The following is a 14,582-nucleotide window of genomic DNA, read 5'->3' on the forward strand; positions in this document are numbered from 1 at the left end:
TGGGTTTATACCCTGAGAAAACCATAAATCAAAAAGAGTCATGTACCACAATTTTCATTGCAGCTCTATTTACAATAGCCAGGACATGGGAGCAACCTAAGTGTCCATCAACAGATGGCACATACATACAATGGAATATTACTCAGCCATAAAAAGAAACGAAATTGAGTTATTTGTAGTGAGGTGGATGGACCTAGAGTCTGTCATACAGAGTGAAGTAAGTCAGAAAGAGAAAAACAAATACCATATGCTAACACATATATATGGAATCTAAAAAAAAAAAAAAAAAAAAAAAAAAAGTGGTCACGAAGAACCTAGGGTCAAGATGGCAATAAAGATGCAGACCTACTAGAGAATGGACTTGAGGACATGGGGAGGGGGAAGGGTAAGCTAGGACCAAGTGAGCAAGGGGCATGGACATATATACACTACCAAATATACAACCGATAGCTGGTGGGAAGCAGCCGCATAGCACAGGGAGATGAGCTCGGTGCTTTGTGACCACCCAGAGGGGTGGGATAGGAAGGGACGGAGGGAGGGAGACACAAGAGGGAAGAGACATGGGGATATATGTATATGTATAGCTGATTCACTTTTTTATAAAGCAGAAACTAACACATCATTGTAAAGCAATTATACTCCAATAAAGATGTTAAAAATAAATAAATACATTAATTTAGCAATACTGCTTTTTTCTACTGTCACATTTATTACACAGTTATATTTATACACATACAGATACATCTATATTTTAGCTCTGTCAGCAAAAGAGTTGAGAGGCAAGAACACCGCCATTACTAAAATATTCCTAACCCCTAGATCTTGGTTTCTAATTCAGTGTCCCATTAAAAGGAAATTGGACTCCTTGGAGAACTGGCTGATTCTAGGAATGGGGCTGGGAACATCTTGTGACAAAAGGACGTTTTCAGAAAATAATGGAGACATGTCAAAAGGTCATAGGTACCCAGGATGGAAAAGAAAAAAAAAAAAGGACATGATAGAGTGAAAGGCTCCCACTGACCAAATCTATCTAGGGTAACCTGAGCAATCTAATGATAGTAACTGATTATAATCCACTGAATAAAATAACAACTCAGCCATCCATACTGATAAACAAACAAATGAGTAGTATGCCAACTAATAAAGGTAGAAGGAATAATGGAGTTAGAAATTTCCCACTTGGCAACTATCATAGTAATACCTGTTGCAGGCAGTGAATTTTAAAACTGCTGTGCAAAAGTAAAATGAGGAACAGGACATTTACAGAGTTTTAAACTATATCCCTACAAGATATTTATTAACTAAAAAGCAAAAAGTAGTAACTTTCTAGTAGAGGGGCCTGAAAAATAACACCAGTGGATAAAAGAGACATTTCATCCCTCATGGAACTCACATTAGTCTTCAAACCATTAGAATCTATATGAACAACAAATTAATATCTGATACAAAATAAGTGATCAGCAAATGTTAATAGTTAGCATTTATGAATAAAATCCAAATGTATATAAAAATGTTAATGGATTATAAGAGCCTTTTATTGTTATATGTTTTCTCATTCTATATGTTGAAAATTATGTTGAAAATAATGTTTTATATGAAAATTGAAAATAATGATTTTCAAAATAGTGTTGAAAATCCAGCAACTATCATATGAATGTCTGCAAAAACCAAAAACAAAAAGGAAGAGGAACTAATACCTGACTTAAAAGGCTTAGAAACAATCAATCCAGTAAAATAATTAAAAAGCATCATATCCAGATTACATCATTCTGGCACACCAGACCACCTTTATATACTTTAACATTATGCTTTTGAGAGATAACTACATGTAAATTTTATCATCATTTGTACAGCAATATGATCAAGTACACTGTTCCTTATGTTGATCTCTAAATAAAATATACATGTATATATACATACGTGAAAAATTCCTCTAAGCATGTACAATCAGAGAAATAGCTTCTCTATGGGTGACTCAGCACCCTAACTTCTAGTTTGCCATTTATTGTATAATGATTATAAATTGGCAAAATTTTTATCTTTCTGTTTCTATTTGCTACCAGATTGCTCAGGGTTAAGTTTTAGGATCAACTGCAGTGTTTCTAGGTATTCTACATAATTATCCCCTACTTTTATTGCTTAACTCTTATCCTTGTTTTAATGATTTTATTGTATTTGTGCTTTTTATTTGCTGAAGACTAATTCTTTTTGGAAGGAGGCCCAGTGTAAATAATAAACAAGAACTTCAGGACACCAGGCACTTGAGGTAGGTAGAAAACAAAGTCAACTGTGGGTGCAAAAACATGAGAAAGGGAATGACAGAGTAAAACACAGAGTCATTTACTTCATGATTTTTCATAGAGAGAATACAAATTTAAAAGTTATGCCCTCTGGATTTTGCCTTCTAAGATGGTAAGCCACATTGCACACATTAACATTCCTTTTATTTCTTTCTAGTGAGTTCTTTTGGCTTTTATTTTTAAAAATTCTGAAGACAAAGTAGAAGGGGAAAATTACTAGACAGCAATTTGTAGAAAGCAAAATTTAATAAGTACCTAATAGTATCTACTAAATAAAATTATAATGCTAGACTTTGGGGATCTTCTTCCCATACAAATATCCTTAAGATATTTCATTCAGAATTTGAAATTCATCTTAAATAAAAGAAAAATAAGAAGGAGGGAAGTTTGCTACATAAATGGAAAGAGTTAGCATGAGATTGCCAACTAAAAATTGTTACTTGCCATCTGCCTCTGCAAGGATGAGGTCACTAGCCACTGCAGTCACCAACCTTCAATACACCCTGAAGGGAGTTCAGGGTGAGATCAGTAATGAAGCACTCTGTGCTCTGGGAAAAACTGGCAGAACAGGCCTTCAGATAGCCAGCTATTTTCAGGAGACTTTATGGGCCCAGTTTCTTGCATCTTCTCATATCTAGAAAAGCAGCACTAAAAGCATTAACAGAGACATCTGCTCCTCGTGACTAGCAACAACCTTCTTGTGACTAGCAGCAATCTTCTGCCAAAATATGTGCTTGACTGCATGTATCCCCTTCACCACAGTTACGTATATACTGACTACCCCCTACCTCTTTGGAGCAGTTCCTCAGAGCTATCTGAGATGCTGTCTCCCAGGCGATAGTCCTCATTTTGCCTCAAATAAAGCTTAACTCACAACTCTCATGTTATGCACTTTTTTTCAGTCGACATGATGAGGAAAACACTAAGGGTTTTGCTACCCAGGTTTTGGAGAGGCCATCCATCTCCAAAGCCAAGATAATAACATTCTAAGTAATACCACTGGTCAGAAAAAATGCCCTGTGTACTCTTTCTTTAAAACTTACTGAAAGACACAGTCCTATGAAGGACAGAAAAAAAATAAAGAAAGAAAGAATAGGAGTTTAAGAATAGAGAAATTGTAATATTAAAAGAACACTATAGCCAATGATACTATGTAAAAAAAAAAGTAAAACTAATTGCTATAAGTGCTGTATCAAAGCTGAAAGCAAAAACATTAATTTGAAATTAAATATAAGATGAATTCATTTCCTTAGTTCAGTCTCCAAAGGCAATGGAAATGAAAGCAAAAATAAACAAATGGGACCTAATCAAACTTACAAGCTTCTATACATCAAAGGAAACCATAAACAAAACAAAAAAGACAACCTACAGACTGGGAGAAAATATTTGCAAATGATGTGACCAACAAGGGCTTAATTTCAAAAATATACAAACAGCGCACACAACTCAATAACAAAAAAAGCAAAAAACCCAATCAAAAAATGGGCAGAAGACCTAAATAGACACTTCTCCAAAGAAGACATACAGATGGCCAATAGGGACATGAAAAGATGCTCATCATCGCTAATTATTAGAGAAATGCAAATCAAAACTACAGTGAGGTACCACCTCACACCAGTCAGAATGGCCATAATTAAAAAGTCTAAAAATAATAAACGTTGGAGAGGGTGTTGAGAAAAGGGAACCCTCTTAGACTGTTGGTGGGAATGTAAATTGGTGCAGCCATTATGGAAAACAGTATGGAGGTTGCTCAAGAAACTAAAAATAGAGTTGCAATATGATCCAGCAATCCTATTCCTAGGCATATACCCAGACATAACTATAATTCGAAAAGATACAAGCACCCCTATGTTCATAGCAGCACTATTCACAATAGCCAAGACATGGAAACAACCTAAATGTCCTATGAAGGATGAATGGAGGAAGAAGGAGTGAGATAGATAGATAGATACACACACACACACACACACACACACACACACACACAATGGAATACTACTCAGCCATAAAAAAGAATGAAAAAATGCATTTGTAGCAACATGGATGGACCTAGAGATTATCATACTAAACAAAGTCAGTCAGAAGGCGAAAGACAAATGCCATATGATATCACTTATACGTGGAATCTAAAATACAACAAAAATGAACATATCTACAAAACAGAAACAGACTCACAGACATGGAGAACAGACTTGTGGTTGCCAAGTGGGGGAGGAGTGTGTGGGAGCGAAGGATTGGGAGTTTGGGATTAACAGGAACAAACTATTATATATAGGATGGATAAACAATAAGGTCCTAGTGTATAGCACAGGGAACTATATTCAATATCCTGTGATAAACCATAATGGAAAAGAATATGAAAAAGAATATATATGTATTACTGAGTCACTTTGCTGTACAGCTGAAATTGACACAACATTGTAAATCAACTATACTTCAATAAAATAATTTTTAACATCTTTATTAGAATATAATTGCTTTACAATGTTGTGTTGGTCTCTGCTGTATAACAAAGTGAATCAGCTATATGCATATGTATATCCCCATATTGCTTCACTCTTGCATCTCCCTCCCAACCTCCTTATCCCACCCTTCTAGGTGGTCACAAATCACTGAGCTGATCTCCCTGTGCAATGCAGCTGCTTCCCACTAGCTATCTATTTTACATTGGTAGTGTATGTAGTCAATGCTACTCTCTTAACTTTGTCCCAGTTTACACTTCCCCCTCCCCGTGTCCTCAAGACCATTCTCTACAGCTGTGTCCTTATTCCTGTCCTGCCCCTATGTTCATCAGAACCATTTTTTTTCTTAGATTCCATATATATGTGTTAGCATACAGTATTTGCTTCTCTCTTTCTGACTTACGTCACTCTGTATGACAGACTCTGGGACCATCCACCTCACTACAAATAACTCAATTTCATTTCTTTTTATGGCTGAGTAATATTCCATTGTATATATGTGTCCCATCTTCTTTATCCATTCATCTGTCAATAGACACTTAGGTTGCTTCCACGTCCTGGCTATTGTAAATAGTGTTGCAATGAACACTGGTACACGACTCTATTTGAATTATGGTTTTCGCCAAGTAGTGGGATTGCTGGGTCATATGGTAGTTCTAATTTTAGTTTTTTAAGGAACCTCCATACTGTTCTCCATAGTGGCTGCATCAATTTACATTCCCACCAACACTTCAACAGGGTTCCCTTTTCTCCACACCCTCTCCAGCATTTATTGTTTGTAGATTTTTTTGATGATGTCCACTCTGAGTGGTGTGAGGTGATACCTCATTGTAGTTTTGATTTGCATTTCTCTAATGATTAATGATGTTGAGCATCCTTTCACCTGTTCATTGGCAATCTGTATATCTTCTTTGGAGAAATGTCTATTTAGGTCTTCTGCCCATTTTTGGATTGGGTTGTTTGTTTTTTTGAAATTGAGCTGCATGAGTTGTATGTATATTTTGGAGATTAATCCTGTATCAGTTGCTTCATTTGCAAATATTTTCTCCCATTATAAGGGCTGTTTTTTCATCTTTTTTGTTTCCTTTGCTGTGCAGAAGCTTTTAAGTTTCATTAGGTGCCATTTGTTTATGTTTGTTTTTATTTTCATTTCTCTAGGAGGTGGGTCAAAAAGGATCTTGCTGTGATTTATGTCATAGAGTGTTCTGCCTATGTTTTCCTCTAAGAGTTTTACAGTGTCTGTCCTTACATTTAGGTTTTTAATCCATTTTGAGTTTATTTTTGTGTATGGTGTTAGGGAGTGTTCTAATGTTATTTTTTACAGGTAGCTGTCCAGTTTTCCCAGCACTACTTATTGAAGAGGCTGTCTTTTCTCCATTGTACACTCTTGCCTCCTTTATGAAAGATAAGATGACCATATGTGCATTGGTTTATCTCAGGGCTTTCTATCCTGTTCCATTGATCTATGTTTCTGTTTTTGTGCCAGTACCATTCTGTCTTGATTACTGTAGCTTTGTAGTATAGTTTGAAGTCAGGGAGCCTGATTCCTCCAGATCCGTTTTTATTTCTCAAGATTGTTTTGGGAGAGACCTTCAAGATGGCAGAGAAGTAAGACATGGAGATCACCTTCCTCCCCACAAATACATCACAAATACATCTACATGTGGAACAACTCCTACAGAACATATACTGAATGCTGGTAGAAGACCTCAGACTTCCCAAAAGGCAAGAAACTCCCCATGTACCTGGGCAGGGCAAAAGAAAAAAGAAAACACAGAGACAAAAAAATAGGGACAGGACCTGCACCTCTGGGAGGGAGCTGTGAAGGAGGAAAAGTTTCCACACACTAGGAAGCCCCTTCACAGGCAGAGACGAGTGGTGGGCTGGGGGGAAGCTTCAGGGCCATGGAGGAGAGCACAGCAATATGGGTGCAGAGGGCAAAGCAGAGAGACTTCCACACAGAGGATCGGGCCTACCAGCACTCACCAGCCTGAAAGGCTTGTCTGCTCATCCGCCAAGGTGGGTGGGGGCTAGGAGCAGAGGCTCAGGCTTCAGAGTTCAGATCTCAGTAGGAGGACTGGGCTTGGCTTTGTGAACACAGTCTGAAGGGGGCTAGTGCACCACAGCTAGCCCGAAGGGAGTCTGGGGAAAAGTCTAAGAGGCAAGAGACCATTGTTCCAACAGAGACCCCCCTGGCTCCACGTAATATCAAATGGTAAAAGCTCTCCCAGAGATCTCCATCTCAATGCTAACACCCAGCTCCACTCAACGACCAGCAAGCTCCAGTGCTGGACACCCTATGCCAAACAACTAGCAAGACAGGAACACAATCCCACCCATTAGCAGACAGGCTGCCTAAAATCATAATAAAGTCACAGACACCCCAAAACACACCACTGGACGTGGTCCTGCCCACCAGAAAAACAAGATCCAGCCTCATCCACCAAAACACATGCACTAGTCCCCTCCACCAGGAAGCCTACACAACCCACTGAACCAACCTTAGTCACTAGGGGTAGACACCAAAAACAACGGGATCTACAAATCTGCAGCCTGCGAAAAGGAGACCCCAAACACAGTAAGTTAAACAAAATGAGAAGATAGAGAAACACACAGCAGATGAAGGAGCAAGGTAAAAACCCACCAGGGCAAACAAATGAAGAGGAAACAGGCAGTCTACCTGAAAAATAATTCAGAATAATGATAGTAAAGGTGATCCAAAGTCTTGGAAATAGAATGGAAAAAATACAAGAAACGTTTAACAAGGACCTAGAAGAACTAAAGAGAAAACAATGATGAACAACACAATAAATGAAATTAAAAATTCTCTAGAAGGAATCAACAGCAGAATAACTGAGGCAGAAGAACAGATAAGTGACCTCGAAGATAAAATAGTGGAAATAATTACTGCAGAGCACAATAAAGAATGAAAAGAATCGAGGACAGTCTCAGAGACCTCTGGGACAATTTTAAATGCACCAACGTTCGAATTATAGGGGTGCCAGAAGAAGAAGACAAAAAGAAAGGGACTGAGAAAATATTTGAAGACATTATACTTGAAAACTTCCCTAATATGGGAAAGGAAATAGTCAAGCCCAGGAAGTGCAGAGAGTCCCATACAAGATAAATTCAAGGAGAAACACACCAAGACACATATCAATCAAATTATCAAAAACTAAATACAAAGAAAAAATATTAAAATCAGCAAGGGAAAAACAACAACTAACATACAAGGGAATCCCCATAAGGTTAATAGCTGATCCTTCAGTAGAAACTCTGCAAGCCAGAAGGGAACGGCAGGACAAATTCAAAGTGATGAAAGGGAAAAACTTACAACCACGATTACTCTACCCAGAAAGGATCTCATTCAGATTCGAAAGAGAAATTAAAAACTTTACAGACGAGCAAAAGCTAAGAGAATTCAGCACCACCAAACCAGCTTTACAACAAATGTTAAAGGAACTTCTTTAGGCAGGAAAAACAAGAGAAGGAAAAGACCTACAAAAACAAACCCAAAACAATGAAGAAAATGGGAATAGGAACATACATATCGATAATTGCCTTAAGTTTAAATGGATTAAATGCTCCAACTAAAAGACACAGACGGGCTGAATGGATACAAAAACAAGTCCCGTATATATGCTTTACAAGAGACCCACTTCAGACCAAGGGATACGTACAGACTGAAAGTGAGGGGATGGAAAAAGATATTCCATGCAAATGGATACCAAAGGAAAGCTGGAGTAGCAATTCTCATATCAGACAAAATAGACTTTAAAATAAAGACTACTACAAGAAACAAAGAAGGACACTACATAACGATCAAGGGATCAATCCAAGAAGAAGATATAACAATTGTAAATATTTATGCACCCAACATAGGAGCACCTCAATATATAAGGCAAATGCTAACAGCCATAAAAGGGGAAAGCGACATTAACACAATCATAGTAGGGGACTTTAACAGCCCACTTTCACCCATGGACAGATCATCCAAAATGAAAATAAATAAGGAAACACAAGCTTTAAGTGATACATTAAACAAGATGGACTTAATTGATATTTATAGGACATTCCATCCAAAAACAACAGAATACACTTTCTTCTCAAGTGCTCATGGAACATTCTCCAGGATAGATCATATCTTGGGTCGCAAATCAAGCCTTGGTAAATTTAAGAAAACTGAAATCATATCAGGTATCTTTTCCAACCACAATGCTATGAGACTAGATATCAATTACAGGAAAAAATCTGTAAAAAATACAAACACATGGAGGCTAAACAATACACTAAATAACCAAGAGATTACTGAAGAAATCAAAGAGGAAATAAAAAAATACCTAGAAACAAATGCCAGTGAAAAAACGATGACCCGAAACCTATGGGATGCAGCAAAATCAGTTCTATAAGAGGGAAGTATAAAGCAATACAGTCGTACCTCAAGAAACAACTCAAATAAACAACCTAATCTTATACCTAAAGCAATCAGAGAAAGAAGAACAAAAAAACCTCAAAGTTAGCAGAAGGAAAGGAATAATAAAGATCAGATCAGAAATAAACAAAAAAATGAAGGAAACAATAGCAAAGATCAATAAAAATAAAAGCTAGTTCTTTGAGAAGATAAACAAAATTGATAAACCATTAGCCAGACTCATGAAGAAAAAAAGGGAGAAGACTCAAATCAATAGAATTAGAAGTGAAAATAGAGAAGTAACAACTGACACTGCAGAAATACAAAGGATCATGAGAGATTATTACAAGCAACTATATGTCAATAAAATGGACAATCTGGAAGAAATGGACACAAGCACAACCTTCCGAGACCGAACCAGTAAGAAATAGAAAATATAAACAGACCAATCACAAGCACTGAAACTGAGACTGTGATATAAAAATCTTCCAACAAACAAAAGCCCAGGACCAGATGGCTTCACAGGCGAATTCTATCAAACATTTAGAGAACAGCTACACCTATCCTTCTCAAAGTCTTCCAAAATATAGCAGAGGGAGGAACACTCCCAAACTCATTCTATGAGGCCACCATCACCACCAAATCAGAAAAAGATGTCAAAAAGAAAGAAAACTACAGGCCAATACCACTGATGAACATAGATGAAAAAATCTTCAACAAAGTACCAGCAAACAGAATCCAACAGCACATTAAAAGGATCATACACCATGATCAAGTGCGGTTAATCCCAGGAATGCAAGGATTCTTCAATATACGCATATCAATTAATGTGATACACCATATTAACAAATTGAAGCAGAAAAACCATATGATTATCTCAATAGATGCAGAAAAAGCTTTCGAGAAAATTCAACACCTATTTATGATAAAAACCCTCCAGAAAGTAGGCATAGAGGGAACTTACCTCAACATAATAAAGGCCATATATGACAAACCCACAGCCAACATCGTTCTCAATGGTGAAAAACTGAAACCATTTCCTCTAAGATCAGGAACAAGACAAGGTTGTCCACTCTCACCACTATTATTCAACATAGTTTTGGAAGTTTTAGCCACAGCAATCAGAGAAGAAAAAGAAATAAAAGGAATCCAAATCGGAAAAGAAGAAGTAAAGCTGTCACTGTTTGCAGATGACATGATACTATACATAGAGAATCCTAAAATCTACACAAAGACTCATAAATAAAAATATTCTTTACATATAGCAAAAAGAAAAAAGGGAAACAAAAATATTATTTGTTGGCAAATAGTTAAATAAATTATGGTATATTCATCCAATCAAATATTATACAGCTATGATTTTTTTGAAGAATATTAATCACATGAAAAAAGGCACCCACTTAATGTTAAATAAAAACAGCAGATACTAACCTAAATACATAGTACTAGCCCAATTACACTAAAATGTACATAGATATGCAATATATCAGTACACAGAAAAACAGTGAAGGAATTACATTAAAGTTCAACAACTCTAAATACAGATTTTTATTTTTTTCTTCCAACTTCTCTGTATTTTTAAAATTCTCTAATTGAATTCTCTATAATTTAGAAAGATATTAATTCTTTCAAAAAAAAACCTAGTAAATGAGTCTTTAGCTCTATATTACATAATTTAAACGTTCAATTCCACTTACCTGTTGTCATAGTTGGACTAAACAGCCCCAGTACTGACACGCTAGAATAGGAGATCAGGTCTTTATGTAATTTCCCACTTAAATATTCTTCTGCTTCTTGGACAGACGTAATATTCACTGGGCATGAAATCCTGTTGCTGGATGAATATTTAACTATATTCAAAATTCATTTTTAAAGATACTTTTCAGCTTGTAAAAAAATAGTAAAATATACTGAACGTAGCATATTCCACAGGACAAGCATCTGACAAAGTAAAGACAATTAAATACTATTCTAAACAAAAAATCAGCCTCATTAAACAAAACTTCTATCTCCCTAAAGGTGATGGAATGTAGTAGATAGGCTCTGTTCATTAGTGTTTCCCCTGTGATCTCAATTCATACCTCCTTAACCTATCCAAAGTGTGTCAAAAAAGTATGGGAATTAGAAGTTTTATAGACCTAACATTTTAAAAATCTTAGGGTGAAGCTGAATACTTACAGCTTGATAAATTTTAGGAGATCTTCAGTTCCTAGCATACCAGTGTAAGATACTGGGTTCTCGCCTTCCCTGTACATCTTTACAACAGGAAATTCAGTAACATTTTGCTTGGCACATACATGAGACCAATCTGCACAGTTTACTCTAGTAAGCAGCATAGTAGAGGTGCCTAAATAAAAGGAAAATGCACATTTTACAAACGTTAATGTAGAAAACTCATTTGTTGAGAATTGTCAATATTTTTTATATCCCATTCTTTTATTTAATGCTTATTGGAGTATAATGGCTTCACACTACAGTGTCAGTTTCTGTTGCACAACAAAGCCAATCAGCCATATGCATACACATGTCCCCATATCTCCTCCCTCGCACCCCTCTAGGTCATCGCAAAGCACCGAGCTGATCTCCCTGTGCTATGTTGCTGCTTCCCACCAGCCAACTATTTTATATCCGGTAGTGTATATATGTCGATGTTACTCTCACTTTGCCCCAGCTTCGCCCTCCCACTCCATGTCCACAAGTCCATTTTCTATGTCTACCTCTTTATTCCTGCCCTGCAACTAGGTTCATCAGTACCATTTTTTTTGGGGGGGGGGGAGAGGGGGATTCCATATATATGCGTTAGCATAGGGTATTTGTTTTTCTCCTTCTTACTTCACTCTGTATGACAGACTCTAGGTCCATCCACCTCACTACAAATAACTCAATTTTGTTCCTTTTTATGGCCAAGTAATATTCCATTGTATATATGTGTCCCATCTTCTTTATCCATTCATCTGTCGATGGACACTTAGGTTGCCTGGCTATTGTAAATAGAGCTGCAATGAACACTGTGGTACATGACTCTTTTTGAATTATGGTTTTCTCAGGGTATATGCCCAGTAGTGGGATTGCTGGGTCGTATGGTAGTTCCATGTTTAGTTTTTTAAGGAACCTCCATACTGCTTTCCATAGTGGTTGTATTAATTTACATTCCCACCAACAGTGCAGAAGGGTTCCCTTTTCACCACGCCCTTTCCAGCATTTATTGTTTCTAGATTTTTTGATAATAACCATTCTGACCGGCATGAGGTGATACCTCTTTGTAGTTCTGATTTGCATTTCACTACTAATTAGTGATGTTGAGCATCTTTTCATGTGCCTCTTGGCCATCTGTATGCCTTCCTTGGTGAAATTTCAATTTAGGTCTTCTGCCCATTTTTTAATTAGATTTTTTTATTGATATTGAGCTCCATGAGCTGTTTGTATATTTTGGAGATGATCCTTTGTCTGTTGTTTCATTTGCAAATATTTTCTCCCATTCTGAGGGTGGTCTTTTTTGTCTTGTTTATGGTTTCCTTGGCTGTGCAAAAGCTTTTAAATTTAATTAAGTCCTATTTGTTTATTTTTTTTTTATTTCTGTTACTCTAGGAGGTGGGAGAAAAAAGATCTTATGTCAAAGAGTGTTTTTCCTCTAAGAGTTTTATAGTGTCTGGTCTTACATTTGAGTCTTTAATCCATTTGGAGTTTATTTTTGTGTATGGTGTTAAGTAGTGTTCTAATTTCATTCTTTCATGTGTAGCTGTCCAGTTTTCCCAGCACTTATTGAAGAGTTTGTCTTTTCTCCATTGTATGTTCTTGCCTCCTTCGTCGTAAATTAAGTGCCCATATGTGCCTGGGTTTATCTCTGGGCATTCTATCCTGTATCATTGATCTATATTTCTGTTTTTGTGCCAGCACCATACTGTCTTCATTACTGTAGCTTTGTGGTATAGTCTGAAGTCAGGGAGCCTGATTCCTCCAACTCCATTTTTGTTTCTCAAGATTGCTTTGGCTATTCGGGATCTTTTGTGTTTCCATATGAACTGCAACATTTTTTGTTCTAATTCTGTGAAGGATCCCATTGGTAGTTTGATAGGGATTGCACTGAATTTGTAGATTGCTTTGAGGAGTATAGTCATTTTCACAATATTGAATCTTCTAATCTAAGAACATGGTATATTTCTCCATCTGTTTATGTCATCTTTGATTTCTTTCAGCATTGTTTTATACTTTCTGAGTACAAGTCTTTTGCCTCCTTAGGCAGGTCTATTCCTAGGTACTTTATTTTTTTTGTTGCAGTGGTAAATGGGAGTGTTTCCTTAATTTCTCTTTCTGATTTTTCTTTGTTGGTGTATAGGAATGCCAGAGATTCCTGTGCATTAATTTTGAATCCTGCAACCTTACCAAGTTCATTGATTAGTTCTAGTAGTTTTCTGGTGGCATCTTTAGGATCTTCTATGAATAGTATCATGTCATTGGCAAACAGTGACAGTTTTACTTCTTCTTTTCCAATTTGTATTCCTTTTATTTCTTTTTCTTCTCTGATTGCTGTGGCAAGGACTTCCAAAACTATGTTGAATAATAGTGGCAAGAGTGGACATCCTTGTCTTTTTCCTGATCTTAGTGGAAATGCTTTCAGTTTTTTACCATTGAGTATGATGCTTGCTGTGGGTTTGTCATATATGGCCTTTATTATGTTGAGGTAGGTTCCCTCTATGCCCATTTTCTGGAGAGTTTTATCATAAATCGATGTTGAATTTTGTCAAAAGCTTCTCCTGCATCTATTGAGATAATCATATGGTTTTTATTCCTGAATTTGTTAATATGGTGTATCACATTGATTGTTTTGCATATATTGAAGAATCCTTGCATCCCTGGGATAAACCCCACTTGATCATGGTGTATGATCCTTTTAATGTGCTGTTGGATTCTGTTTGCTAGTATTTTGTTCAGGATTTTTGCATCTATGTTCATCAGTGATATTGGTCTATAATTTTCCTTTTTTTGTGATATCTTTTTCTGGCTTTGGTATCAGAGTGATGTGCTTTGTAGACTGAATTTGGGAGTGTTTCTTCCTCTGCAAATTTTTGGAAGAGTTTGAAAAGGATCAGTGTTAGCTCTTCTCTAAATGTTTGATAGAATTCGCCTGTGAAGCCATCTGGTCCTGGACTTCTGTTTGTTGGAAGATTTTTAATTCTGGTTTCAATTTCATTACTTGTGATAGGTCTGTTTATACTTTTAATTCTTCCTGGTTCCATCTTGGAAAGTTCTGTCCATTTGTCCAAGAATTTGTCCATTTCTTTGTCGTTGTCCATTTTATTGGCGTATAGTTGTTTTTAGTAGTTTCTTATAATCCTTTGTATTTCTGAAATGTCAGTTGTGATTTCTCCTTTTACATTTCTAATTTTATTGATTTGAGTCCTCTTCCTT

General features: G+C 36.5%; 1 protein-coding gene across 2 annotated transcripts in view; it reads right to left on the reverse strand.

The window, feature by feature from the left end:
- TXNDC16 (thioredoxin domain containing 16) overlaps nucleotides 1-14,582 on the reverse strand; it is a 111,211-nt gene that overhangs the window by 24,679 nt on the left and 71,950 nt on the right. For both annotated transcript variants that reach the window (XM_033404775.2, XM_012536539.3), the window contains 2 exons: nucleotides 11,352-11,520; nucleotides 10,871-11,007 (listed from right to left, as the gene is read on the reverse strand). In XM_033404775.2, the coding sequence (XP_033260666.1) occupies nucleotides 10,871-11,007; nucleotides 11,352-11,520 (306 nt within the window). The remainder of the gene's footprint in view (nucleotides 1-10,870; nucleotides 11,008-11,351; nucleotides 11,521-14,582) is intronic.

This window comes from Orcinus orca, chromosome 2 (assembly GCF_937001465.1).
Source record: "Orcinus orca chromosome 2, mOrcOrc1.1, whole genome shotgun sequence".
Classification (NCBI taxonomy): Eukaryota; Metazoa; Chordata; class Mammalia; order Artiodactyla; family Delphinidae; genus Orcinus; species Orcinus orca.